This window comes from Colletotrichum graminicola (genome assembly GCF_000149035.1).
Source record: "Colletotrichum graminicola M1.001 genomic scaffold supercont1.32, whole genome shotgun sequence".
Classification (NCBI taxonomy): Eukaryota; Fungi; Ascomycota; class Sordariomycetes; order Glomerellales; family Glomerellaceae; genus Colletotrichum; species Colletotrichum graminicola.
In genome coordinates, this window is record NW_007361036.1 from 360,910 (window position 1) to 388,086 (window position 27,177).

A 27,177-nucleotide genomic window follows, 5' to 3' on the forward strand; every position below is an offset into this window, starting at 1 on the left:
ACTAACTTAGATATCCTAGCTTTTTCCTATATACTGCCTTAATAAGGCTAAAGACTAACTAGTTAAGTAGCTAGAGGATATAGAAAATATATAGAGGTAAAAATAATAGATAGACGTTATTAATATAGTATAGCTATATAAACTTTATTATTATATAGCTCCTATACCTATTTAAGATAAGTAGTCTAGCCTAATTAGGCTAAAATAGCTTAGTCTAAAAGAGGAAGACCCTTTTTAACTATTTAATAGTAGTATTATTAGTAGTCTATTTATTCTTTATTACTATAAATTCCTATTTATTATATAGATTAAGATTAAAAAGGAACTATTACTACTAAACCTTCTTACTTTTATATATAACTAAGGGATAAAAAGTATTACTTTTAGTAAATATATACTTAATAATAAATACCTAGGCTTTTAATCTAGGCTGCTTTTTCCTTACTACCTATATTATAGCCCTACCTAGCACTAGCCTATTATTACCTTTACCCTTAAGGATACTAGTCTTATCTATATTATATCTATTAGCTAGGTTAATAGCCTAGATATAAGGTATAGTAAGATATTTAAACTAGTCCTTAATAACCTTAGTAGATACCTTATTAACACACCTTAAATTAATAGATTAACTTCTTTAGACCTTAATAAATAAGTTCCTCCTAATAAAGCTATCTACTTATCTCTTACCTATAGGTTAGGTATCCCCTATAGCATAGAGGATGTAATAAGTAAAGTCCTTAAGTTATTAATAGGTTAGTGGCAGCCTAAGGTCAGCCTAGGTAGTCACCTAAGTGGCCAGGCTAGCCTCCTAGGTAGCTAATAGTTGCTAGAGGTCTTTAAAGGTAACTAATTACTACTAGTAACTATTTATATAATACTAAAGTGTTAATTATAGTACACCCTATTACTTAGAGGTAACCTAATAAGATATACTACTTATAATATTAGTAATTACCCCCTTAACCTTATCTTTAGTATATTAGACTATAGGGTATTAAAGAAGGTATTCTAAAAAAATAAAGTGATTTAATGAAAAATTGAAAATGTTGTAATAGTTTGAATTTGGAGGTTATCTAGAAAGTCGGTGGCTGGGAGGCATTTTTGGGGTGGGCCAAATGCAGGGGGGGGCCATAAGTGGGTGCTTTGACTTAGTCAGCAAGGGGGTCCTTTATTGATTTAGGCAATCAACATTCTCAACCCAACTTTTTCTCTCCCGTTCCCGTCTCCACCGCTGTCGCGATCACTTTTCCTTTCGCCAACTGTGGATTTGTCCCTCTACACCAATCCCAAAAAGATCCATTCTAATAGTAAGTTTAAGAGGAAGCCAGTAGGATCCAGCCTACTGATAATAATTTAGGAATAAAGAATAAATGGAGAGCCGCCTTTTCTTGGGATTGAGTAGTGAAGTGGCTTGTTATTTCAAGGATTTAGAGGTGGGACAACATACTGATCCCAGGATAAAGGGGACGTGTAGGGAGGATGTTTACCTCCTAGGACTTAAAGCGCGGAGTAGTTTGCCGTTCCTGGGATCAAGGTTCGGGGGTCGACGTTACTAATCAAGCAGAACTTATTAGCTGTTAAACGCTGCAGCTTTGAGGTGAAACAAAGTGAGTTCCTGGGATCAAGGTTCGGGGGTCGACGTTACTAATCAAGCAGAACTTATTAGCTGTTAAACGCTGCAGCTTTGAGGTGAAACAAAGTGAGACGCCATTTCCTCTCTGTCTGTTCAGTCTTCGGCCACGATCCCTTTTCCGCAAGTCGTCTCGAGAGCTCGCACATGGAAAAGCCCAGGAATGGCACTCAAGCAGAAGGAAAGCGACGGCATTAACCACGTCAATGTTGCCCACAGCTCATCTGCGACCTCCCAAGGCGACAACGGTGCCATGGTACAGGCAGGTCCAACTCAGGAAGCTTTACCTCAATATGGTCTTCCTCTTCCTGGGATCTACAACGCTCGGGTACGACGCCAGCTTGCTGAACGGTCTCCAGACGATGCAATCGTGGCAGGGCTGTAGGTGCATTGGCAACCTCTCGTTTGGCTAGTTATGGGAACCGGCTCTCTTTTCTCCTTACTATGGCGAGAACTTCGGATGCGGTTATTCAGCTCCTGTGCTGACCAAGATCCTCGTGTGCAGACTTTGACCATCCCTCCGGAAGTCGACTCGGAATCATCGGCGCCATGCCCGGCTTCGGCGGTCTCTTCGTCCTGCTCTTCGCTCCCTACATCGCCGACGGTCTTGGCCGGAAATGGGGCACGGCCATCGGCTGCACCATCGTCATATTCGGCGCCCTACTGCAGTCCTTTCCCGAGGGCGCCGGCTCCAAGAGGGACGCCGTGTACCTCATCGGCCGCTTCATCGTGGGGGCCGGCTCCAATATCTCCAACGCCACTTGCCCCCTCCTGATCACCGAGGTCGCGCACCCGCAACACAGGGGCAAAGTCACGACCCTGTACAACACTCTTTGGTACCTCGGCAGCATAATCTCGGCATGGACCTGCTTCGGTACGCTAACTAACCAGTCCGGAAACATCCAATGGATGCTCCCCACAGGTCTGCAGTGCCTGATGCCGGGAATCCAGCTGCTGTCCATCTGGTTTCTCCCGGAGAGCCCGAGATGGCTAATCAGCAAGGGCAAAGAGGCCGAGGCTCAACGCGTCCTCGTCAAGTATCACGGCAACAACAACGAGAGCGACGAGTTCGTTCGCTGGGAACTAGCCGAGATCTCGACTACTCTGAGGCTGGAGAAGGAGGCTTCCTCGCAGAACGGATGGATGGAGCTGGCTCGCACCCCCGGCAATCGCAAGCGCTGTGGGCTCATTATTGCGACGGCTATCTTCTCCCAGTGCAGTGGAAACGGCCTGGTTTCGTACTATGTAAGTGAAAAAAAATAACAAGAAGAAGTTGTCAATGTTCCTACAGAGGCGTCTGCTGATACGACTTGTCCAAGCTTTCCGTCATTCTCGGTACCATCGGAATCAAAGAGTAAGCCGTACCCGTCCGTACCGTTTGTTGCTGTACGTGAAGCCTAACTGAATGCTCCTTCCAGCTCGGTCACTCAGTCATACATCAATGGCGGCCTTACAATCTGGTCCTGGCTCGCCTCCCTTACTGCGGCCTTCTTTGTTGACCGAATCGGACGCCGCGTGCTCTTCCTCTTCGCTGGCGTGGGCATGTTGGTTTCCTTCTCCATCTGGACGGCCTGCAGCGCGGTATACGCCCAAACCGAGTCGTCATCGGCGGGCATCGCCGTGGTTGCCATGATCTTCGTTTTCTACGGTGTTGCCGGAGCTGCCTGGCCCGGTCTGACCGTGTCGTACACGGTTGAGATCCTGCCCTTCAACATCCGCGCCAAGGGCCTCAACCTGTGCTTCTGCTTCACCGCGCTCAGTGGCGTCTTCAATCAATGGGTCAATCCTCTGGGTCTCGAGCAGTTGCAATGGCGGTTCTACTTGGTCTACGTTGCTGTGTAAGTCTTGTGGCCTAGTCTCTCTGTGCGGAGGAAAGCCGCTAAGAATTCTCCTGCATAGCCTTGTTATCGAGTGCCTAGTCATCTACTTCTTCTTCGTCGAAACCAAGGGCCCGACACTGGAAGAGATTGCCATGCTCTTCGATGGTGAGAACTCTGCGGCTGGAGCCGCCAGAGTCCACGCTCAGCAAAACGTCAAAGAAGTCGAAAAGACGGCGGTGGCATGAGTGTACAGCGGCCAGAAAGCATTCGTTTGACAATAACTAAAGAGCGCTTCAGTTTGGAATGGAGGGCGGTTTCACCGACAAGGCCATTGTAAGTTTGACTTCTGGTATGGATCCTAAAACGCTCCGCATAGAGTGAAGTTGTTTTTGATCACACATCCTATAGAAAATTCCGAAGTCGCAGTGGGTGGAACATAGAACATGAGCCTATTGTGATCAGAAAATCATACCCGTGCCACACCCCAACTGACTAACGGGATTTCAGAGAACCTCCACCCGCGTCAGCAGGTGCTCACAAGCCATATGTACAGACCATCTATTCGTTCACATAAAAACACACTAGATTTCTAAGAATAAGAGTCTTAGAATTAAAAGTAGTATAATAGCTATAATTAAATAAAAATTATATAATATAATTCTATAAGTTTAGTTCTATATTATAAGCTTTATTTAGTAAACTTAATACTAATACTATATAAATCTAACTTATACTATGTTTCTACTATATATAGTTACTGAAACTAGTATAAGCAGTAGGTATTCTTTATTTTTTAAAATATAGACGTACTTTTAACCTTATTCTAGATTTAATAATTACTTTCTTAGAGTTTTAGCCCTTAAGTAGATAGCAGAAATAAATCCCTTAGTTAAATAGGCTTTTAGTGTATCTTAGTGTTATAGTGCAAGTGTTTGTATGGGTGGTGTGCTCGTATGGCCAGTGAGCACCCGCTGACGCGGGTGGAGGTTCTCCGAAATCCCGTTAGTCAGCTGGGGTGTGTAGCACGGGTACAAGCAGGCCTCTCTTGGGCCAAAGATGTAGGTATTCATGCAAGCTTTTTGCTGGCATGGCTGCCCGTTATTTTTGCCAAAGCCAGTCCTAGATCCCACAAGGCACAGCATGAAACTAAACTAGATTTCATTGCATCAACATCCATGTCTATTAAGTAAGCTATTACTCATATATAACACTCTCCTACTATGGTATGATGGGTAAGTTTAAACTCCATAACAGGTAGTGTGGAGTTGTGACCCACGTATGAGAGACTCTCACTGGCCAGAATTATGATAGATGTGCACAAGAACCTCAAAGTACCGTCGCTGAAATAATCAAAAAAGCACGGCCACATTTACCTGACGAGGGGGTTAAACTTTGGCCTGATACCATAGTAAGGTTTTCAAAGTGTGTAGGGTAGGAGGGACTAGAGCGGTGCAGTGATTCAGAGAAGAGACACTAACAACCTTAAAGGCAACACAAGATGCTTCCTTGATTAGTGTAAACTCAACTTGATCGGAGCTTCCCTAGTCTACTCGATTAGACTGAGTCATCGGCTGATCGAGACAAGTCTTGCGCCGATCAGAAGAGTGACTCTCCTAATCGTCTTGCGTTATTACGTCCAATCAGTTAATTGTAGGAAAGGCTCAAGATTTAATCAGGCTAATAGGTGTTAGAGAAGGAAGAAAAGTTTAATAATGTCTCCCCTCTATCTATCTATATTCAAGCCGGTCTTATATCTTGAAGACCTAATCGGAATAGTAATTATTCTGCCCTAATTGCCTCCTAGTCCCCTCGATCAGAGTCACTTGCGGAATGTAATGGGCCTAACCGCCATGCCCTGTTCCAGTATCCTAACCATGGCGCGGCCATTGTCAAGCTGGTCTTCAAGCTCTCAGATTTGGAAGATTCATCAATTCAACACTGAAGCTCTCCAAATAGGTTAATAGCTCAAGGCACTGAGCTAGGAGCAGGGGCAGACGGGAACATCGATGACCTGGCCGACGGCGATGTCCGTAGCCTCGACATTCGGGTTTACAGCTTCCAGAACGAGGTAGTTGAGACCAAGTTTCTGGGCGATGATGTAGAAAGTTTCGCCTGACTGGACTGTCCAGCTAGCGGGCCCTTTGATGACACAAGGGGCGGTACCACCCGAGGAGGGCAGGCAGGAGGAGTTGTCAGGATCGCAGACGTCGGTCGGAACCTTGAGGGTAACGCCGGAGAGGACGTAGTTGGGGTCGCTGAGGTTGTTGAGCAAAGCGATCTGGCAGATGCCCGAATCGTATTTAGTGGCGATCGAGGTCAAAGTGTCGTTGGTCTGCACTACGTAGTCGATAATAGCGCCTGGGCAGGAGACACTTTTCTGCTGTTCAATTCGTTAATACAATGTCCCTAATTGTCACCGCAAATGGCTGTCGTAACTGTCGATAGCTTGGAGGAATTGTTGGGCGGAGACGGCAAGACTGGTTGAACTTACAGGAAGCGCGGCCACAACACCAACGGCGGCGAGGATGGAGAAAAGTCCGGAGATCTGCATTTTGATTGGTCGAATTAGAAGAACGTAACGAAATATTGATACGAGTTGGACGTGTAATTGAAAGTTGGTATTGGAACGAATGTTGTTTTTCAATGAGTGACTGGATCGAAGAGCTGGAGGCTGATGATGGTTCCAAAAGCCTTCGACGATACTAGCAACCATACTGCTACTTATACAAATCCTCGCCTGCCCCCGAGAAAAGAGGGAACCGAAACCTTGGATGTGGAGACGGTAGCATTCCGGATGCTTGCAAGGAACCCTCGGTAAGGACGGTGTGTTTGGGGAACTTGGAGGCTCATTGGGCTCTATGTGAAAGCATCTTGGTATCCAATCGTATCATAATTTTGGCTTTTTCTCCTAGGTCTCTTCTGACGAACCGGCACAGCCCCCTCCACAGGTAAACTCAACTTGCCGTGATTCCCTTGTGGAAGGAGCAGACTAGGTAGGTGGATTTAAAAAAGGGGTTTTTGCTGCTGCCAATTGGCGTTTTTCAACTTCGAATCAACATCATTAATTATCGATCAACCGATCAACGGATCAACAGATCAATCATCAATCAACCAATCAATCATTCAATTCTGTTGCCCCAGCTGCGTGGCCTATTTTCTTCCCTTACCATGGGGTTGGATTTCCGAGTCATCTCGGCCGTCGTCATGCCTTTGGCAAGTCAAACAGTGTAAAATTATCAATTTCAGGAACCATTGTGAATCGTGCCGGTTCTAAACCTTGGGGAATCCTTGTAATATTGCTCAAAGTCATAAAACGAACTAGGGCAACCTCTCTGTAAATTTGATAGACGTGCACATCTCTATAGATGTTGACTTTTATATAACGATACAATGATAACGCTGCCACTATATTCGTCCCTATCATATCCCGACTCCGCAATGGCAAAACAATGGTGTTCTTGAAAATATCAAAATTGCCATAGGTGCAAACCTGCACAACTGATTGCTATTGGCTTTGGTCTCGTAAGCAGACGGAGACGGCACTACACAACTGACTATTTTCTGAGAGATGAGAACACCAAAGGCCCTGCCAGCCAGGCCATCTTGATGCGGGGGCTAAGATGAAAAGCACAGCATCCATCCCTGGGGCAATCAATCTGAGTTCCAATTTCGCTTGGCGACCCCACGTCAATGTGCGCGCGAGTAACCACGTCATCTAACCTTCGGGTGCATGGTCGAGTATCTCTCTTTCACACCACTTTCAAACCATACTCCTGTTACCAAAGCTAAATCATACAGAGTATCAAAATTTCAGTGTTGTGTTCACATGTACGCCGGGCAATCTCTTGAGAGTTTGGTCGATACTGGAAGGTCTTCTCCACTCATCGCAAGTACAGTTCCGGGTACTCCCCAGACCAACAAAAGTTTAATTGGCTAAACTCAAAGATTCTCGGAAATTCCGGGTGTCCCGGCCATTCCGAAATGTACAATATGCAAGGCATTGCCTGTCCAACAGCTAAAACTGCTCAAGACAATAAGCCCCGAGGAGCAACGCCGCCGCCGTCCTGTGATCTAAAGGGGCCAAGAGGAAGGTTACCCTTAGACAGCCAGTGCACTTTTGTTAGGCGGCCAGTGTCTAACCCAATCTGGAGACACCGCCACTACCGCCAGATTTCCCCAACACAGATAAAATAATCATATTCCATCACCCTAACTCTAACTAAAGCAGACCCTAACCCAGACCCTAATCACCCTAACCACTAACCCTATGTATCTTCTATAGATATAAAGGTTCTCAAAAATACGTAGGGTTAGTGGTTAGGCTGGTTAGGGTCTGGGTTAGTTAGAGTTATGGTGACGGAATATGGTATTTTCCAGCTCCCATGGGGCAGTCCTTCCAGATCAGGTTAGACACTGGCCGCCTAATAAAAGTGCACTGGCTATCTAAGGGTTACTAGGAGGAAACAGGAACGGACTTTGACATCTGTAATTTCCATCTACATAGTAGGCCAAAAGTCTATTAGTATTGGATTGCTCCAAACTCGGAGGCGTGCTTCACACAAGGGCCCAGTTGTGCGATTCATGACTTCGGAGTTCCGCGGGCATACGGATACTTCTGGGACACTTGCAGTTAACATTTACTCCTATCCGTATTGTTCACTGTCAGTCGTGAAACTGGATGTTGCTCTACGCCTGTACTTCGCATACGGCACTTGTCTCACACACATAGTGCGTCACTGCCATCGACTTGGCGACGTTGAAGGCGTGCTGCAAGTGGTTGGAATTTTACATAGAGGAGGGCTATTTGATGATGGTCCGTAAGAAATAGTACACGATCCCCCACAACCAGTGATGTGCAGTTCGCATAGACACTCGCAAATCAAATTGCGTCTCCGCACTGGTCACACCCTGTAATTTCCTCATCTAGGTGATGTGTTACTTACCCAGACTATGATCAGCATCTTCGGCAAGTCCAAAAGTCCGTTCCACTGCAGTTGCTGCCGTCCACTGGGACGAATGAGTAGCTTCGGCACTAAGATGTAACTCTGACCGAGACACGTACTGCCAAGGTGACAATGGCAGTGGATTCAACGATAATCTCGACCCGGGACCTTGGGACCGGCTCACGCCCCGTTAGTTGCACTTCGGGCAACCGGCAAAACTGCCCTATTGCATTGCCCCGTCGCTCGAGCAGCATAACCCCGGCTATGATATCGGCTCTCCCTGATCAAGGACTAATCCACAGAATTCATTGCCAGGACCCTGCTGCTGCCGCTTCCATAACCGCTGCTTCAGTTACCGCGGGTGTCGTCGCCGGAGCTACGACACAATATGCACAACTGTTCAAACTCATCGACATTGTCTTCTCTTCAGTTCTTCGTGTTCTTTATATTGCCTATAGACATTGCCATTGTTAAATGGACTCTCGTACATGCAAATACTCGTAAACATAGGGGGTGAATCATTAGTATATTATTGACTGAACAATTATGTACTAACTGCTTATCGTACAAACAGTCATATATGCTCAGTACTCCCTGAGTTAGTTCAGCTAGATACAGTGTTTTCCCTTCATTAAGTTGACCAAGGGCCGAGTATCCGGCCTGTGCCCTTATGTGCTGAATCATGAACTAATCCTAGGTATCGGACGATCAGGTAGTATTAACATTCTAACAGCCATCGATTATACTCGACGGGTGCCCCAAAGCGGGAAAATCGTATCTATCAACACGAGGTCCAAGCGGTGACACCGGTCTCTTCATCTGGCAGTAATTATCAGCTGAAGATCCCGACAGTGCTCGCGACATGAATACTACTTGAGAGTACAAGGGCCATAGCATTTGGTAAATTTTGAACTCTGAAGACCTTACAAGATTATCGGTGAACGGTCCTCTTAGCCGTTAGAACACACCTAGACTGCCAGAGAGAGCAGTAAAGCGGTCGGGACTATGTGAGAAACTGGGCGACGTGGCTGCACTAAGACATCTAGTTGGGCGTCACTACTACCTTCAATCACTTGTTTGCTCCTAATCGTGATGATTGTCTGACCTTCGTTCCGCTCTCTGGTGGGCGCATTTGTCTCTACGCGACGGCAAGAGGAGGAGCCCGGCAGCATCTGGCCGAATCAATACTCGTACCAGAACTAGATCAGGGTCAAGAATGGCCGCTCAGGAAGACCAAACCTGGGTCGCCTAAATACATGCCAGAGAGTCATGGATTCAGTCATAAGTTGGCTCAATCAACGCAGCCTAGCGTCAAACGGTGTTCAAATAACAACACATGTCGTAATAGTACTTAAGTGCAGTTGTAGCAGTGACAACTGTGGTTCCACTTTTGTTATCACAACACATTTCTCTTTTGGGGCCATCACCTATAGCATGAACTCGCGTATTATTTTCGCCCGATTGAAGCATGGCGGTATTGTTGAATTCGACTAAATAACTTCCTGCCATCAGATCCAAAATCTGCCGGTCTGGGACTGGAGAAAGCGCGAGATTGTTCGACGAACACACGGCAACCAAGGCTTCAATATTACGAACCCAGTCTAAACTCAATGATAACGAAACCAAAGCGATGCACAGCTAATCTCATAGGCTATACCCACTGATGGCTTGCTCGCCCTGGGCCGCAAAAACACATCCGCAACTAGACGACGGAGTTGAGTTGAGGCTCGACACACATCATTGTTAGTAAGTGTATCCAACTGCCGACTCTTCAGCTTCTCCGCATGCGGGAGAAACCTCATCAGTTCTCCTCACTTCTCGGCTGCATTCCCGGAACTGCACCTTTAACCGCCCCTCCCCAGATCAGCCCCAACCCAGGTGTTGCGCACCAATCGGCATCCATCTCTGAAGCGGGCTCCTCGTTCCACGGGAGCGCCTTATTTGCGCGCAAGTGAAATGGGCAACTTGGCAATGCGGCAATGGTTCTTGTGGGTTGGTTTTGATGCGGAGGGCGAGTTCGGGAGAAGTCGCTTTGGGCCCATCGTCATGACATCAATTCCGAGCAGGCCAGCGAGTATAAAAGGTAGTGTTCATACAAGTGAGGTTGGGGTGTAGCCATCTGCCCAATGCTTCGGAAACCTAAACATGAAGCTTCAACTATCATCAGTGTTACTGGCGGTCGTCGCCACGGTCGTGGCGCAGGCCACCTTTTCAAACCCGGTCCTGTGGGAGGATCTTGCCGACATCGAGGTCATACGCGTCAACGACACGTACTACTACACGGCCTCCACCATGCACTACTCCCCCGGCGCCCCCGTGCTCAAGAGTTATAACCTGGTGGACTGGGAGTTCGTCGGAAACTCCGTCCCCGAACTCGTCTTCGGCGACGAGTATTACCTGAACGGCACCTCCCGTGCTTACGTCGACGGCATCTGGGCGAGCAGCCTGCAATACCGCGAGAGCAACGGCCTCTTCTACTGGTACGGTTGCATCCAATCGGGGGAGATGAAGACTTGGGTCTTCACCGCCAGCGACCCGGCCGGGCCGTGGACCGCGCAGCCGCCCATCAACGAGTGCTTCTATGACGTGGGAATCCTGGTCGACGACGACGACACCATGTACGCCGCGTATGGGAGGTATAACATCACTGTTGCCCAGCTCTCCCCCGACGGGCTGAAGCCGGTGAGGAAGGAGGTGAGCGTCAACTCTTTTCACCGAGGGCCAATTGGTTAAACTTATTGCTGATTCCCGTGACTAGGTTGTTTGGGAAGATTCGGTGCGGTATCTAGAAGGAGCCCGATTCTATCACATCAACTCGAGCTACTACATCTGGTTGACCAGGCCCGCCGATGGTCAGTACGTGCTGAAAGCGGATAGCCCGTGGGGGCCGTACACCGAGCACACGGTCCTCGACAGGATGGCATCCCCGATCCCGCACTCCGGGACGCCTCATCAGGGCGGAATCGTCGACACCCCCAACGGCGACTGGTGGTACATGGCTTTCCTGGACGCATACCCCAGCGGACGCATCCCGGTTCTCGCGCCGCTGACTTGGGATGAGGAGGGGTGGCCTCACATCGTGACGGACGAAGCCGGCGGCTGGGGCAAGACATACCCGGTACCCGTCGAGACCGACAAGAAGGTCAACGCGGCCGGCGAGTACACAGACACCTTTGACGGCCCCGCGCTCTCCCCTCAATGGGCCTTCAACCACAACCCTGACAACTCGGCCTGGGAGCTGGGCGCCGAAGGACTCACGCTCCACACGGCGACGGTCACCGACGACCTCTACAGCGCGCGCAACACCCTCGCCCATCGGATCCTGGGGCCCAAGAGCAGCGGCACGTTCCGCCTCAACCTCGGCAACATGGCCGACGGCGACGTGGCCGGCCTCTCCATCTTCCGCGACGAGTCGGCTTACATCGGCTTCCGGAAGGCGGGCGACTCCCTCGTGCTCGTCGCCGTGCACGACGTCATCGCTTCCGAGAGCACCGGCTGGCAAACCACTTCCAACGGCACCGTCGTGGCCACGGCGACCGCGTCCGACATTGACTTGTCCGGGGTTGCCGATGGGACTGCGGACGTCTACCTCCGCATCGTCGCCGATCTGCACCCCACGTTCGGGGTCGCCGCGAACAACCCGGCCCAGCTGCTGTACTCCATCGACGGAGAGAACTTCACGCAGCTGGGCCCCGACTACTGGTGCCACAACAGGTGGCAGTACTTCTTGGCCTTCCGATTCGCCGTCTTCAACTACGCGACGAAGGCACTGGGGGGCTCAGTGCTGGTGAAGGAGTTTACCCTCCAGCTAGTGGAGTAGATTCTATAAACTACGGTCCAAGATGTGTGTCCTCTGCCGTACAACGGCTCTCCTTGGGAAGGACATCAGTCAGAGTTCAATTTGCAGTGAGATGACGATGAGTAACGTGGCGTTTCATGTGCGATCAGAGGTTGACCTGTCAGCTGTGTAGCAATTCATATCCCCTGGCTCCCATCAGTACTCACTGGTTTGGTGCTTTACCTTTGAGGACGTCCGTGAACAGAGAGATAGTAACCTTCAGCGACTTCGTAGAGAATTTGGCGCCGGCCTCGTTCTCTAGTTGGCTCCCGGCCAGGAGATTGAGACTTTGGAGAGTAACGGTGTTGACTTGCTCATGCCCTGAGAGAAAAGGGGGGGGGGGGGGGTGGACAAGATGCCACAATGTATTCCTTCTGCAGTGTCAGCATGGCCCTTCCCGGAATTCCAAGGTAATCTTCCAATGATCTCCCGGCGAGCCATTTCAGGCACGTCGAATGTTTACTTCTTAGCACATCCATGGAGCATCCACACTGGGCGGCATGTGTGTCGGTCATAATCTGGAGTAACGTTTGGGTCACGTAGCTCCTAATAGACAGACAGGCGACATAACTACTGAAACGCCGCAAACACATGTGGAATGTACACGGGCAACGACAAGCCGTCCTGTATTATACTGAGACACTAACTTAATCAAACAAGAAGGGCATGTCGGCCCACCACAGAGAATGTCGAAGGTCGTACGTCGGCAAGGGCCGCACAAGTTAGTCTGCGCCGCCGGAACGTGAAGTTGGGGTCATAGCCGTAGGCTATCTTCTACCAGCGCAAGGAGCAGGAATGACGAACCCCCCCTCCCTTTAAGCCTGGTTATAGCGGAAGAATCCGAAATGCCGGCCAGTCTCAGCGGGTAGGGACCCGATGCCAGTGGTTACACGATACCGGCCGGCAGGGCGAGAATCTTTGTTAGCCACTAGCCACATGGGACGCATGCATCATTCCGTGTGCAGCCCACCCCTCCCCGGACTCGCAGGTAGCTCCAACCAGTCTTGGAACGAGACACCGGGGTCCGTTCTTTTTCCTTTGGCGATCCCATTCCCTCGAAGCCTTTTGTCTTCACGGGCTTGGCCAGGTTAGCAATGCTCTGCACCTCTGCAGGGCATGACACGCGGCATGACGCACGGCGAAGGCGGTTCGCATCGAATCAGAGTCAATCCCAGATTACTGTTATCCGTCTCTATGCTTCGGAATCATCGACAATATGGGGATGATCTCTCCAATTCCCGTCTGGGCTCCCTTGTCTCGCATCCAGTACGAGCCCAGGGCTCCGGATCGCGCCAGGTGCGCGCGTGCTGGGCCTTTGCCCTTCAAGCGAGTCAGTCCCGATCCCCAGACTATGCAGGACGCTGTCAGGTTACCCGGTGGCTGGACTAGCAATGCCCCGTAAGGCATGCCCGAAGCATGGCGTAATCGGATCTGTATCATCTTTCCCATCCTTTCATACGAAAGCAGAGCCACAAAAGGCTGATGATACGGGACAGAATGGGGGTTCTTTAAAGAGAGATTTGCCCAGCCTGTAGGGCTGGTTTGCTCTCTTGACAGTGTGCTTCTGTCCAGTATCCACGTAATAGGTCCGATCTGATGGGCAAGGGCCGGCCAAAAGGCTCTTGTCACGACACAGTCTTGGTTTCTATATTTATTTCAATGGGTCGGGTCTCTTCTGTTGCTGGGCGAAAATGGGCAAACTAGCAGGGGAGGGACTGCTTGTATGTACATGTTCGATCTGGTTTTTGTGTTCGCATCTCGAACTAACCCCCCGGTCCGAACGCGACATAGGTCATCGAGTGGACGCTCATCGGCATCGCCTTCTGCCTCATCCTCGCGCGGCTCTACCTTCGAATATTTCACCTCAAGTCGGGATTCGTCCTCAGCGACGCCTTCATCGCCGTGGCCTTCGCGGCCGGCGTCTCGTTGAACGCGGTCGACGTCACGCTGTACCAGAGGGGCATCTACGCTTCGTCCGTCGACTTCAGGATGACCACATGGGTGGCGTCAGAGGAGGATTCAGTTCGCGTCTACAGGGTACGTTGTCTGGTTGCAATCTGCGCCGCGCATAGCGCCTCGAGAGAGCCGAACACGCACAATCTGACATGACATGGGGATGCCACAGGCGCTCTATTTCTTGTATTTCCCGTTCTACATTGAACAGTACTGCAACAAGGGGACGCTCCTTGCCCTATACTATGAGATTTTTGGCAATGGCTCTGCCAAGATCAGGATCTCGCTGGCCTGCATCGTGTTGTACTGTATCGCCGGCTTCATCACGACCATCTGCATAATATTGTTCCTCTGCAGGTGGGGTTGCTACTGGTACCGTTTTCCCCTCCACTGGGACACGCCCATGGTTGCTGATCACCTGTTGCAGGTCTTACAGTCAGAGCTGCCCCCTTCGGTGTTGGGAAGTGAGCGACAATCTTGGATGGGCTTTCCACTTCACCTCGGACATCCTTAGTGAGTAGAATGCCCGGCACAGTCTCGCCTCTTGCTCACGTAGTTAACTCCAGTATTTATCCTTCCGCTCGTCTGCATCAGCAGGCTGAATATGTCGAAGGCGCAAAAGATCAGTGCCGGCGTTACTTTCTGCATCGGCTTGATCAACATCTTCATCACCATTGCACGATGGTTCGTGGTCCAAGCTGTATTCACGCCGGTGCCCGCTCTCAACACAGGCGGTAAGTCGACCGTCGTTCCTCGGCCCGATTCTACTCTCGAAGCTGAATCAAGTACAGAAGCTATGGCGGTCTCAGATGGGCACATTGGCCTCATAGTCAGCATCTTGCCCTCCCTCCGCCCATACCTGCGTATTTGGCAGAAACAGGCGGGGTCGCGGGGTTGGAAAATTGGCAGCCCATTCGAGGGCCGCTCCAAAGACGTAACTTTATCTACGTCTCAAGTCATGTCCACCGCCGGGACTTCCAGCAGTAAGGCCGAATACAAGGACCGTGCTTAATGGCCTGTCTTTGTGGGGATCCGACGTGGGCAGAGAGATCATTATTGTCAAGTCTATGCTCGTTTCTGGGTAATTGTTAGCTCAAGTGGACTGTTTCCACCACTAATGGGTTTAGAGAGCACCCTGCTGGGGTTTTGAATGTCAACTTATTACAAGCCCTACGAACATATATAGTATAAATAGGCACACTCATGTTTTGAACCCTGGCGTAGGTCTGTAATATTTATACAGGCAGATGATGTACATGGTCCGGTGTATCTATGGTCCTCCTATTATCGATTGTTTCGAAGGCTTGAGTGTCCAAGTCATACAACATGCGAACGAGAATAGTGTAAAGGTGGCCTTGAGAACTTATTCCGGAAATAGGCAATTTGTGCTGAATACTAAGGCAGCGGGTGACTGATTACCCACATGAGCCCCTGCCGACATCGAGAGGTCTAAGCATCTCATTTAGTTTCCGATCTGCTAATCAGCAGCTCTCATTGTGCCTCAAAGGGACCGACCCCCCGTCAAACCAGCAAGATTGGCCAGGTGGGCATCCAGCGGGCGTTTACGCAAGCCACAGTGACTGTTCTGAACGTCTCTTGAACTCTCAACCGGGGATTTCCGTCTCGGAACCCTGGCAGCTTCCGAGGAGAGATCCCTGTGTCATCCCCCTCTGCTGCGCCGGCCGGCTGGCGCAGTGATGCTAGTCACGCCTAGTCCATAGAGGGGGATTGCTGCTGTAAGTGTACATGCATGACGAACTCGTATTGTCGACTTTCTCTCGAGAGAGTCAACGTTCCAGTGACGACTAAAAGATTCACAATTGAACATAAGAGGCAGTTAAGAGCCATCAGGCCTCAGAAAGCGGCAAAAAGATGAGGACGGCCCGACTCGAACGGACAACCTTCTGGACTGGAATCAGAAGCGCTACCATTGCGCCACGTCCCCTCCGTTCGTTGCTTGTTGCTATTGCCAAGACCTCGATTGATTGAATAGTGGAGACGTGGAGGAAGTGAGGCTTTCAGTATGGTCAGGAGCGTGTGTGTGCAGCCGTTGTTTGTTGTTTGGGTTGAGGTGTGTGTGTGTGTGTGTGTGTGTGTGTGTGTGTGTGTGAAGTCGTGAACAAGCCAGGGCCTGACCGAGCCTCACCGACAGGTGGTGGGGGTGGTGGGGATGATGGGTTGTGCACACGGCCCCACACGCTTCTCGGAAGAACTTTTCCTCCGGCCGGGGGGGGGGGGGGGGGGGCGGACAAAGTCGATCCCTTCACCGAGGTGAGGTGAACGAAGCATGGGCGTTGTGCATTGCGCGCGCGTGAACCGACTCCCGTAGCTTCTTCCATCGCATTTTCCACACCTAAACCACCACATAAGAGAGAACCTCGGACCAATCCTCCTCCTCCTCTTCAACACATACACCACCTCCAACCGATAGACTTGCTCGATTGAATAGACGGAACGAAAAAGAAAAACGGAAAAAAAGTCGAAAGCGAAACCACCACCACCACCACCACCAGCATGGACTACCAGAACCGCGCCGGCTCCAAGTTCGGCGGCGGCGGCGTCGCCTCCTTCTCGGCGACCAACGCCGACCGCCGCGAGCGCCTGCGCAAGCTCGCCCTCGAGACCATCGACCTCGACAAGGACCCCTACTTCTTCAAGAACCACGTCGGCTCCTTCGAGTGCCGCCTCTGCCTCACCGTCCACCAGAACGACGGCTCCTACCTCGCCCACACCCAGGGCAAGAAGCACCAGACCAACCTCGCCCGCCGCGCCGCCCGCGAGCAGAAGGAGGGCCGCGGCCAGAACATTGACCCGGCCACCGGCCTGCCCGTCGGCGTCGTCGGCGCCGGCTTCGGCGCCGCCAACGCCCAGCGCCGCAACCTCATCAAGATCGGCCGCCCCGGCTACAAGATCACAAAGGTCCGCGACCCCGTCACCCGCCAGCAGGGCCTCCTCTTCCAGCTCCAGTACCCCGACGTCGCCCCCGACGTCGAGCCCAAGTGGCAGGTCATGAACGCCTTCACCCAGCGCGTCGAGGAGCCCGACAAGAACTTCCAGTACCTCCTCGTCGCCGCCGAGCCCTACGAGACCTGCGGCTTCAAAATCCCCGCCCGCGAGCTCGACAAGCGCGAGGGCAAGCAGTTCAGCTACTGGGACCCCGACGCCAAGGAGTACTGGCTCCAGGTCATGTTCATGTCCGAGCGCGAAGAGCGTTATGTCGCCGCTCCCGGCACGAGGAGGTGAGGTGAGGTGCGCTCGCGTTTACAAGAGGGAGAAAGGGGGGGGGGGTAACGGTTTTCTTCTTTTTTTTTTCCGGGTGTCCGCGGCGGGCATGTGTGTATAAATCATTCAGCAGGCATGCTTGCGTATTGCAGAGGCATATGTATCCGACAAGATATCACGGCGTATGGCGCAGGTCAAGGCAAAATGTAAGGATTGTGTGCCGGCGGGCTAACATCCAAGTTGGTAAAAAAGAAAGTTGCACACATAACAATCACAATACCAGACAGACAGTGACCATCATGGGTTCGTCTTGTTGTCAATTGCATTCCTCTCGATTGCATGCGTCCATCTCCGCACCCTGCTGATGTTGCCAGCCGTCCTAGTGTCTCCTGAATTTCACAACGGCATCCATGACGTGTTTTCTAGATCCTGCATTTCCACTAGATCCGACGCCTACCTCCCTTCTCGACCACCTCCCCCTCCTGTCTGGTTTCGCCTCCTACTCATGCTTCTCGTGAGAATATATGCTCCAGGCATCCCCAGCCCCGTCTCGATGAAAGGCTCCAGAGACACCCAAACCCGCCGCTTCCATCCACATGATGTGTGCGATTTTTGTATCTTGATGCGTATCAACGCCCTGTATGCAGTGATTGAAAGTCGAGTAAAAAAAAAAAAAACAATGGTAAATGCAAGTCTTGGTAACAAGAATCTGGCGTGTTTGGACCGGCCGTTAAGCAAAAATGCAGTAACCAGCAAGACATTGCCTTGTGCTCTTCTGTAAACCCCCCCCTCCCCCCGCCTTCGTTTTGCTCGGCAAAACAGGCGGCCCTTCGATGCGAGGAGCCAATGTCGCCGAGTTGTCCACCAGAATGATCTGGGTATGACGCTTATCGGAAGTTGTTGTCGAAACGCTTGAACGTGTAGCCAATAAAGGGAAGACTCATCTCAGGAGACTCCTCGACCACAGCAGGCACACCCGAGCGGGCTTGCTGGACGGCTTGCGCCTTGAGGATGGTGGCGTTATCGGTCTGGTCAATCTCGTCGGTGGGGAAGTAGGTGGTATCGATGGCCGAAGTCAGGCGAGGCTCGAAGGGTGCCCTGATGCGACGCAGGCTGTCAAACTCGACTCCCCTAAAGAACGAGTGCTGCTTGATTTCGTGCGCGCCACTGCGGCCAAGACGGTTCTCCGTGTTGCAGATCAAACTGTGTCGCATGTCAGTCGAGGAGCGAAACAATAAAGGGAGGGCGTCTAAACTTACCTTCGGATGAGGTTCTCGGCCTCCACACCGAGCTGGATGTCGTCGGGGAAGTACAATGTCTGTCTCCAGTTGACAATCTTGCGGTACGTGTCGTGGCTGTCCTCGGCACAGAAAGGAGGCCATCCGACCAAGCACTCGAACATGATGGTGCCCAGCGACCACCAATCGCAGTCGAACGTGTAGCCGTGACCTGTAAAGATCTCGGGGGCGATGTAGTCGGGCGTTCCGACGGTCGAGTACGCCATCAGTCTCCTCGACCGACGCCAGTCGTTGATCTGGGACCGGTTGCTGACAGTAAGGTTGATCTGGTCTATGGCGACAGAGTTACGGTCGCGCGGCTTGTTCGACCGACCCTGCAGCAGTTGTTGGTAGTAGTTGTTGTCGTGCAGACGGTTGAAACCGGTCGACAGGCCGAAATCGGTCAGCTTGACGTGACCTCCGCGGTCCAGCAGGATGTTGTCGGGTTTGATATCGCTGAAGAAAGGCGGGTCAGCTTCCAGAAGCTCATGCCTGTCCAGATAGACTTACCGATGGATGAAGCCCAGCTTGTGGACGGCCTCGATGGCAAGGACGATTTCGGCAATATAAAAGCGCGTAATGTCCTCGGAGAAGATTTCGTACTTGATAAGCATGGTCATCAAGTCACCTCCGGGCAAGAACTCCATCAACATGTAGAGGAAGTACGAGTCCTGGAAAGTTGTGTAGAGCTTGACGACCCAGGGACTGTCGGACTCGGCCAGGATATCTCTCTCGGAACGGACGTGGGCGAGCTGGTCCTTCTTGAACATCTCGGTCTTGATCAGGGACTTCATGGCGTAGACCTTGCCGTCGTTCTTCTTCTGCACCAGCTTGACCTCGCCGAAAGCACCCTTGCCGATGATCTTGATGGTGTTGTAGTTCTCGGGCTTGTCCTTGGTTCGCAGGAATCGCAGGTACTGACCCTCCTTGCGGCCGGCCGTGGACCAGATCTGCTCGCGTCTCTGCTGGCCCTGGCCGGGCTCGGAGAGTTTGACCTCCATCTCGCTTTGTCTGCGGTGCGGGCACGGTCAGTCAAGTTGCACATCCGTCGCCGCCGCCGTCGTCGCTTACCTCTGGTTGCGCTCTCTCGCGCGCTTGACGCTGTCCTTGAAGAAGTCGGAGGCCAATTGGGTACATTTCTTCTGGTTGTTATTGGCGTTGGGGCCGTACTTCTCGTAGAGGCGCTCGGGGGCCGGGCCGAAGATATCGGCGGGGGCCGACTGGTTAGGCATCGGGGGCGTCGCATAGTGACCGTAACCCGAGGACGGCTGTCCAGAAGTGCCGGCGGTGCGAGGTCGCTGAGCGGGGGAGGGGCCGCGGGAGCCGTACGGTGATGCGCGGGCAGCGCCGCCTAGGTTCTGGTGGGAGAATTGGTGAGCGAGGCCGACGTTGGGGTCGTTGGTGCCGGGCGTGTTGGAACGAGGCTGGTAGGCGGCATTGTTGTAGTCTCCATGGCCCTGGGGAGGGTATTGGCCCTGCTGTTGATTGGGATTGAAGTAGCCAGAGGAGGCGTACCCAGCTGCGTACGGCTGCTGCTGTTGCTGCTGTTGTTGCTGCATGCCGGCCTGCTGCTGCTGATGCTGCTGACCCTGATGAGGGAAAACGGGCTGAGGAAAGGTGGAGGGGGTGGTGGGATACTGTCGGTCGGTGCCAGAAGCCAAGCGATCGTTGTTCCCGATGTTGAGGTAGAGGCGGTTATTATTGCCGTCCATTGCGAAGGTTTCGTCTTGACTCGGGGAAGGGTCACGGCGTGTGCGGGTAGGGGAGGGGGGTTGCGAGGACTATGCGGGCGACCAGCAGCAATATGACAATTTTAATTGACAGCGGACGTGCTTTGGCCAGGCCGGAGATGGAATTGAGGTAACAGATCGAGTGCTACTATGGCTGCTATTCCTTGCTACTATTGCTTCCGCACGGCGGCGGGGGTGGGAGGCGGCAACGGAGGAGGGAAGGGTGCAGCGGCAGGGTCAAGGCGGGTGGTTGGATGGATTCGGGGCGTCCCCCGATGCGGTTGTCGAGGGAAGAATAGATTGCGGTGGGCGGTGGAGTAAATGAGAGGCGGTCGCAACCCAGTGAGACTTGTAGAGGAGGAGTCAGTACGCGTGTGCCCCGGTTGAGATGAAGAGAGGCAAAGTGAGGGCTACGCAGTGTAAGGACAACAACAACGGTGTAGGGGAAGGCGTAGATTGAGGATTCGTACCTTTTTGGTGCCAAGGGGTGAGATGGGCGGTAAAAGGGTTGGTGGAGGTGGTTATTTTGCCACCACAGGCACACCGAACGGTTTAGCCAGGGGTGATGGCTGGAAAGAATGGGGCTAGAACGTTCCTCACGTTCTTCGTCCGTAAATAGTATCTGTCCACGGAGTACAGCCTTATTAGTTCTGTTCGAGGCCACTACAATCGTAGGTTCGGGGACCCTCACGCGTAGCAGAGATGTGGGTAACGATTGGAGAGTGGTATTGTCTTAGCGAAGACCAAAGTCATTTCCGCAGTATGTTAACAAAACCCGCTCGAAGTCTGGAACATATTATACTACACGGTGTCGTTCATTGTTATTAGGACGCATTAACTTTGCCGATGTGCGGCCCCTTCACTAAGCCTAATGCAAGTTCGAAACCCGCATCCGGGATTATTTCCTGTTCACCACGGGATGTATGGCGCAGAACGCCAAACACGCGATAAGGTGCCCTAGTGTTACACCACGCGAGAACAATGTCTCGGCCGTACTCGAGGCATTACTAGTACCTTCACTCGCCGTATCCCTGCTGCACCTCCATGGGCGTAAAAAGGGTGGGGGGGGGTTTTTTTTCCCCCCCCAAAAAAGGGGGGGGGGGGGGGGGGGTAAGGAGAGGAGCTGTCGATAAGGCGTAAAGGTGGCGGTGGGAGGGAAAAGGAGACGGGACGAAGCTGGGCGTCCAGGTCGCTCGCTGCTAGCTCGTGGTCGGGTCTGTCAGAGTCGGGGAGGAATCGGGACCTGAGGCGGCGGGATGAGAGGCACCTTGGTGACTTGAGCAAGGAGAGAGAGGGAGGGGAGAGAAGTCCAAGTCACGAGACCGGCTTGTGGTAGTCTGAGGTGATGGTGGTGGTGGTGGTGGTGCTCGCCTGGTTGACTGAAGAGTGACGACAAAGACAAGTCGCCGTTGACGGCCACGGAAGAGGAGGCGGAGGCGGTTGAGGGGCGGGAGGATTCAACTCTGTGACTTGGCGGGGAAGGAAATAAGATGCACATAGGTACTATCCGTGTGCAGTACCATGTACAAGTACATGAGAATAGGGGAAGACGATGCGGACAAGGGGCGGAGGTTGGCCCAATGGCAGAAGTACATGCAGGTACCGGTGTACCTCTGTCGAACATTTGGAACGCAATTGGGTTCGGTGTCATCCAGTCTGTGAGCCCAGTCAGTATTACCTACCTAGCAGCCTAGGTAGTTAGGTAGTACACGTACGCCATACAGGTCACTTAGGTGAGCACACTAAGTACATTGAGTGTACTTACCTTTTGTTTTCCTGCTCTCTCCAAGTCGAAGCCGCCAGAGGTGCTTTTGCAAGATAGGTACGTGTGTACCTACCTACCTACACGCCTACATCGTAGTGTGCACCGTACCTACACTGGACTGGGCCTGGCTCAGGAGACGCTGAAGCAGAAACGTGGATCTGGGTGGCCCTGGAGGGGCTTCCCCTCGTCGGACCCCAGCGACCCCTGAGATTCGAGAACGAGGATGGAGTTGGATTGGCTGCTTCGTCTAGAGAGTGGGACGGGGGGGGCCGACCGAGTCGCATTCATTGGCACCACCATCCTGCACGCTGCATCTCGACTTCTGGCCCTACGAGGTGAAGAGAATAAAAAACCAAGTAAAAACAAAAACAAGGTTTGTCGACCGTTGAAGGTGCAGCCGAGGTGTCGCGTTTATTTGCATCTTTTCTTTTCTTTTTCTCTCTTCCTTCTGGGTCTATGCTATGGGTCACGGGTCGGGCATGATACCGATATTGCTGCTAAGCAAACATGAAGATTCTTCAACACGGCTCCCTGCCTGCCTCGGGTCATTTCTTTTGTAGTGTACATATGTGAGTACTCGGTAAATGTAAGTACAAATACATATAAACAGCATAAACATATTCCTCCTTTCCTTCCTGCATCTCTGTTACCTACCGCCGCTGCTGCCCGATCGGACCCATAAAACGTGCGGGGCGGTAGGCTAATAACGAGGAAGGAGAGGGGGAGGGGGGCAGGACCAGGACGACTACCTACACCTACTACATACGGATACAATATGGTACAGAGTGTTGTTACTAAGGCAAGTACGAAGTGGTGCAGGTATCTGCCTCATGTAGGTAAACTCGGTGTGTTTGCACATGTTTTACTTGGGCAAGAAAGAGGGAAGCATGAGTGACAAATGTCTCCTTCGGTGTGAGGGCCGGGGATCGGATCTCGCTTAACCCAGCGCCCATTCATACATACACTGGTCGGAATGCTTCTTTTCCTCACCGACTCTTGACACAGAATCAGAATCTCCATTACGTACGCCTACGTCCGTCCGTACCTATTCGCCCATCGGTGAGCTATCGGACACACCACTGCTTTTTCCAGCCGGCATAACTGACGAGACGAGGCTTGAATGACGTCCTGTGCCTTTCGTTGCCTGTGTCAGACTTTTTTGCCCAGTGACCCATTCATTCACCGTTTCATGCTTGCTGCCCTCGCCGCCCAATGACAACGCAGGACAGGCAAACGCCATGTCTATTCGAGTCCTTCTGCCAAGGAGACGATCATGCGCTCAGGTCTGCTGTCAATTCTGGAGATCGCCAGGCCGCAGGGCCGGGGGGCTCCCGCGAGCATCTCGGCCGAGAGTTCCTCCTTCCACACGCACACATACACATACACACAGTGGATAGGATTAGTTGGTGTTTCAAATGCCCTGGAGCTTCTCGGAAACCGAGGAGCTAATGAAGAGGGAGCAGCATCACGTCGCTTCAGGCATCCCCAGGCTCTCGTCACGAGCTTATCACGGCCGGAGTTTCCCCCATGCGTCCGTCCCACTTGAAGCAGAAAAGAAAACCATGACACAGTAAACTACGCGTTGAATCTAAACCACATGTCGAATCAAGATTAAGCGGTCGCCGCCGCCGCTGCTGCTGCTGCTGCTACAATAAAGTAATGTAGTGCTGTGCACAGACCATTACCGTATAGGGAAAGCGGTCGGATGACAACCCGCGTCATGCCCTTTTGGGACGGCTACCTGCGATAAACTCTGCGAAGCTCTTATCGCGGCCCAAGCGGTAAAATTTCCATAAGCCTCATTCCTGACCCCGGATTCAAGGTACACGATACGATACGATACGACGAGGCATTGCGAGCCGCCGGCTTCTTCGACCGCATCCTTTCTCTGTGATGCCCCCCATTTTCGTCTGCCGAATCTCTGTAACAACCAATACCTTCTCCGCCCGGCCCATACCCTAAACCATGGCGGACTCCAAACCCACGCCGCCCGAGGTGAGCAAAAGCTACGATCCTATCGAATAGTCTTCTCTTTTTTTGTTTTCGTTCCTTTCACGGAAGACTAACACGGCCACCTTTCTCTTCTCTCTCTTCAGGCGGCCGCAACCTCGAACACTGCCCCCTCAACGTCTACCACGGCCACGACCACGAACACGACCGCCGCCGCCGCCTCGGCCGCTGAGGGCTACAAAGCCGCGAAACCGAACCCCGTATGGCAGATGATGGGCCTCCGCGGGCCCCCGAAGCGCCTCCCCTCGCGCAACTGGATGATCTTCCTCTCCCTGACGGGCGCCTTCTCCGCCGCCGTCATCTACGACAAGCGCGAGAAGAACCGCGCCACCGCCCGCTGGGCCCGCGCCGTCGCGCCCCTCGCCCGGGAGACCCTCGCCAGCCCCTCCGAGATGCCGCGCAAGCTCACCATCCTCCTCGAGGCGCCCCCCGGCGACGGCCTGCGCGTCGCCCAGGACCACTTCCTCGAGTACGTCAAGCCCGTCCTCGCCGCCTCCGGCCTCGACTGGGACTTCGTCCAGGGCCGCCAGCAGGGCGACGTCCGCGCCGCCGTCGCCGAGAAGATCCGCCGCCGCCGCTCCCGCGAAGAGCGGCCCGACCAGGAGCTGCTGCCCACCGAGGAGAACGTCCGCGACGCCGTGCGCCGGAAGAACGGCGTCCCCGAGTACGGCGGCCCCGCCGGTGACATCGTCATCGGCCGCCACACCTGGAAGGAGTACGTCCGCGGCCTGCACGAGGGCTGGCTCGGCCCCCTCGACCCGCCGCCCAAGCCCGAGGCCGAGGCCGCCGTCCCAACCACCTCTTCTTCTTCACAGACCGCCGAAGGCGACAACGACGACGCCGCCTCCGCCGCTGCAGCAGCCGGCAGCACCGAAGAGGGAGAAAAAAAAGGACGACGACGAACCCCCCAAGGAGGAAGAAAAGAAGCCCGACCGCCCGCCCCAGCCGGTCCCCCACAACACCCCCCTCGACTACGCGGCCTCCCACCTGCCCCCGCACATCCCCGACGAGTTCTCCCCGTCGGACGCCATCCCCTTCCCGCACCTCCTCGGCTTCGCCGGCACCTTCACCCGCCTGCAGCGCTACCTCACCCGCCGCCGCCTCGCCGACGACATCGGCCGCCAGGTCGCCGCCGCGTGCTTCGCCGCCTCGCGCGAGTGGCGCGGCGACGACGAGGACGAGCTGCAGCGCGCCCTCGAGCACGAGGAGGCCAACTGGGTCAAGAGCGTGTGGAGGGAGGCCGCCGAGGCGCCCGAGTCCGCCGACGAGGCGGAGCGCGCCAAGGAGCGCATCTGGACGAGCCCCGTCGTCGTCGACCCGCGCATCGCAGGCCGCATGCGCCGCTTCGAGATCCGCCCGGAGGACGAGGAGCGCGCGCGCCAGATCGTCGTGCCCGAGGAGGAGATTGAGGGCTGGATCAAGGGCAGCCTGCGGTCGCTGGGCCGCTGGGCCCGGGACGCCGTCAGTGGCGGCCGGCCCAAGGGCCCCAACGTCGGCGACAGTGACGACGAGTGAGACCCGGTCGGAGGAGAAACGTGAGAAAGAGAAAGAGAGATGGATGTATGACTAACTATACCCCGGCCGCCATGGGGGGGGGGACAAACCCATATTGTAATTCTAGCTTGTAGTTTGATCATATTACCGGGGGCGCGCGTGCATGGATGGCGATGGGCAGGGCATTATATATAGACTTGGTTTTGCCGGGCAAAGAAAAAAAAAGGCTTGCCTGTCGCGACATACGACGAATATTACCGTACACTCCTCTTTTCTTCCTTTTCTTCTTCTTTGTTTTCTTTCGTCCACCTAGCGTTTCTTCGTCCACATCAATCATGGGCTTATTGTGTATGCGTAGCCCTCCCCACGTACATCCTTGGTTCTTGGTCGTCTGGCAATGGAACCCGTCACCTTTTGCACGATCCCTCCCTTTCTTTCTCCCTCGTGTCCCCCCCCCCCCCCCGGTCAATCGTCGTCCGAGTCCGAGCCGTACGCCACGAGGCCCAGCTTCTTCCCGTTAGCCGGCGGCGGCGCGCGCGGGCTTCCCTCGGCGGCGTCCTCCTTCTTCTCACCACCGCCTATGGCAGTCGCCGCAGTAGCCTTCTCGCCGACCGACGTCTTCCTCTCCGCCGCCGCATCCCTCCTCACCCCGAACCCCCCCTTCTCCCTCTTCCTCCGCTTCCTCGGCCCGACGGCCCACTCCTCTTCCGCTTTGCCCGCGCCGTCGTCCCGGGCCCCAGAAACGCCCGCCGCCGCGGCGGCTCCCCCGTCTGCTCCCCCTCCTCCTTCGGACGCATCGTCGTCGTCGTCGCCGCCATCGCCGGGCCTCTTCTGGCCCTGGCCCTGTGCCCTCCGGAACGCCGCGAGCCCTTCCTCCGTCTCCCGCCGCACCCGCTCCTCCTCGGCGCGCTTCGCCTCACGCACCTCGTCCAGGAACTCGATCTCGTCGTCGTCGAGAGCGCGGAACTGGTTCTTGATCTTGTTGGCCTCCTCGAACGCGGCCTGCTTGGCGGCTGTTGGTTCCCCCGGCGAATGTCAGTATCAGTTGTCAGTGTCAGTCTGGTGCTAATTGCCAAACACTCGGACCCCCCTCGTTCAAAACACCAACGCCCACTGTTGTTTGGAACAGGCAGAGATGAGGAACGGTAATGTGCGTGACAGTGAACAGTGAACAAGTGACAGAGAGGGCGCGACTCACCCTTGTTCGCCTGCAACACGTCGTACAGGCTTTTCTCCCCGCCCTCGACGCTCTTGACCCGCGCCTCCTCCCTCCGCTTCCTCTCGGCCTCGAGCTCCCTCTGCACAATCTCCCACTCTGCCTTCTTCTTCGCCTCGATGGCGGTGGTGGCGGCGGCGGCGGCGGTGGTGCCGTCTCCGTTCTTGGTCTCCTCGGCGACGACGGCCTCGCCCGTCTTGACGTCGATGGCACCCGCCGACACGAAACGCGTCATACTTTTTCTTTTCCAAGAGAGCCTCGTCAGGTCTGTTTTTA

At 53.4% G+C, this 27,177-nt stretch overlaps 9 protein-coding genes and 1 non-coding gene across 10 annotated transcripts; 6 read left to right on the top strand and 4 right to left on the bottom strand.

Moving 5' to 3' along the window:
- Nucleotides 1-1,839: 1,839 nt before the first annotated feature.
- Nucleotides 1,840-3,698, top strand: GLRG_07766 (uncharacterized protein; the record flags this gene model as incomplete). Its single annotated transcript, XM_008098325.1, has 5 exons — nt 1,840-2,014; nt 2,139-2,878; nt 2,953-2,987; nt 3,052-3,471; nt 3,533-3,698. 5 exons carry the CDS (start codon nt 1,840-1,842, stop codon nt 3,696-3,698), a joined length of 1,536 nt encoding a protein of 511 aa, XP_008096516.1.
- A 1,733-nt stretch (nt 3,699-5,431) lies between these two features.
- On the bottom strand, nt 5,432-6,004 carry GLRG_07767 (LysM domain-containing protein; the record flags this gene model as incomplete). The annotated part of the gene is made up of 2 exons (XM_008098326.1): nt 5,432-5,833; nt 5,945-6,004. The coding sequence occupies 2 exons, from the start codon at nt 6,002-6,004 to the stop codon at nt 5,432-5,434; spliced, it is 462 nt and encodes a 153-aa protein (XP_008096517.1).
- A 4,537-nt stretch (nt 6,005-10,541) lies between these two features.
- GLRG_07768 (glycosyl hydrolase family 43) lies at nt 10,542-12,216 on the top strand (the record flags this gene model as incomplete). Its single annotated transcript, XM_008098327.1, has 2 exons — nt 10,542-11,090; nt 11,155-12,216. 2 exons carry the CDS (start codon nt 10,542-10,544, stop codon nt 12,214-12,216), a joined length of 1,611 nt encoding a protein of 536 aa, XP_008096518.1.
- A 1,709-nt stretch (nt 12,217-13,925) lies between these two features.
- On the top strand, nt 13,926-15,199 carry GLRG_07769 (uncharacterized protein; the record flags this gene model as incomplete). Its single annotated transcript, XM_008098328.1, has 6 exons — nt 13,926-13,955; nt 14,026-14,271; nt 14,360-14,559; nt 14,615-14,700; nt 14,754-14,921; nt 14,979-15,199. The coding sequence occupies 6 exons, from the start codon at nt 13,926-13,928 to the stop codon at nt 15,197-15,199; spliced, it is 951 nt and encodes a 316-aa protein (XP_008096519.1).
- An 861-nt stretch (nt 15,200-16,060) lies between these two features.
- GLRG_13197 lies at nt 16,061-16,132 on the bottom strand. The gene has a single exon. It is a non-coding gene; the product is annotated as a tRNA-Trp (tRNA).
- Nucleotides 16,133-16,701: 569 nt separating this feature from the next.
- On the top strand, nt 16,702-17,430 carry GLRG_07770 (splicing factor 3A subunit 2; the record flags this gene model as incomplete). The annotated part of the gene is made up of 1 exon (XM_008098329.1): nt 16,702-17,430. The coding sequence occupies one exon, from the start codon at nt 16,702-16,704 to the stop codon at nt 17,428-17,430; it is 729 nt and encodes a 242-aa protein (XP_008096520.1).
- A 343-nt stretch (nt 17,431-17,773) lies between these two features.
- Nucleotides 17,774-18,190, top strand: GLRG_07771 (uncharacterized protein; the record flags this gene model as incomplete). Its single annotated transcript, XM_008098330.1, has 1 exon — nt 17,774-18,190. One exon carries the CDS (start codon nt 17,774-17,776, stop codon nt 18,188-18,190), a length of 417 nt encoding a protein of 138 aa, XP_008096521.1.
- Nucleotides 18,191-18,296: 106 nt separating this feature from the next.
- GLRG_07772 (uncharacterized protein) lies at nt 18,297-20,398 on the bottom strand (the record flags this gene model as incomplete). Its single annotated transcript, XM_008098331.1, has 4 exons — nt 18,297-18,612; nt 18,669-19,142; nt 19,197-19,697; nt 19,758-20,398. 4 exons carry the CDS (start codon nt 20,396-20,398, stop codon nt 18,297-18,299), a joined length of 1,932 nt encoding a protein of 643 aa, XP_008096522.1.
- A 3,748-nt stretch (nt 20,399-24,146) lies between these two features.
- On the top strand, nt 24,147-25,706 carry GLRG_07773 (uncharacterized protein; the record flags this gene model as incomplete). The annotated part of the gene is made up of 3 exons (XM_008098332.1): nt 24,147-24,176; nt 24,278-24,979; nt 25,017-25,706. The coding sequence occupies 3 exons, from the start codon at nt 24,147-24,149 to the stop codon at nt 25,704-25,706; spliced, it is 1,422 nt and encodes a 473-aa protein (XP_008096523.1).
- Nucleotides 25,707-26,150: 444 nt separating this feature from the next.
- On the bottom strand, nt 26,151-27,136 carry GLRG_07774 (uncharacterized protein; the record flags this gene model as incomplete). Its single annotated transcript, XM_008098333.1, has 2 exons — nt 26,151-26,698; nt 26,884-27,136. 2 exons carry the CDS (start codon nt 27,134-27,136, stop codon nt 26,151-26,153), a joined length of 801 nt encoding a protein of 266 aa, XP_008096524.1.
- Nucleotides 27,137-27,177: the final 41 nt, after the last annotated feature.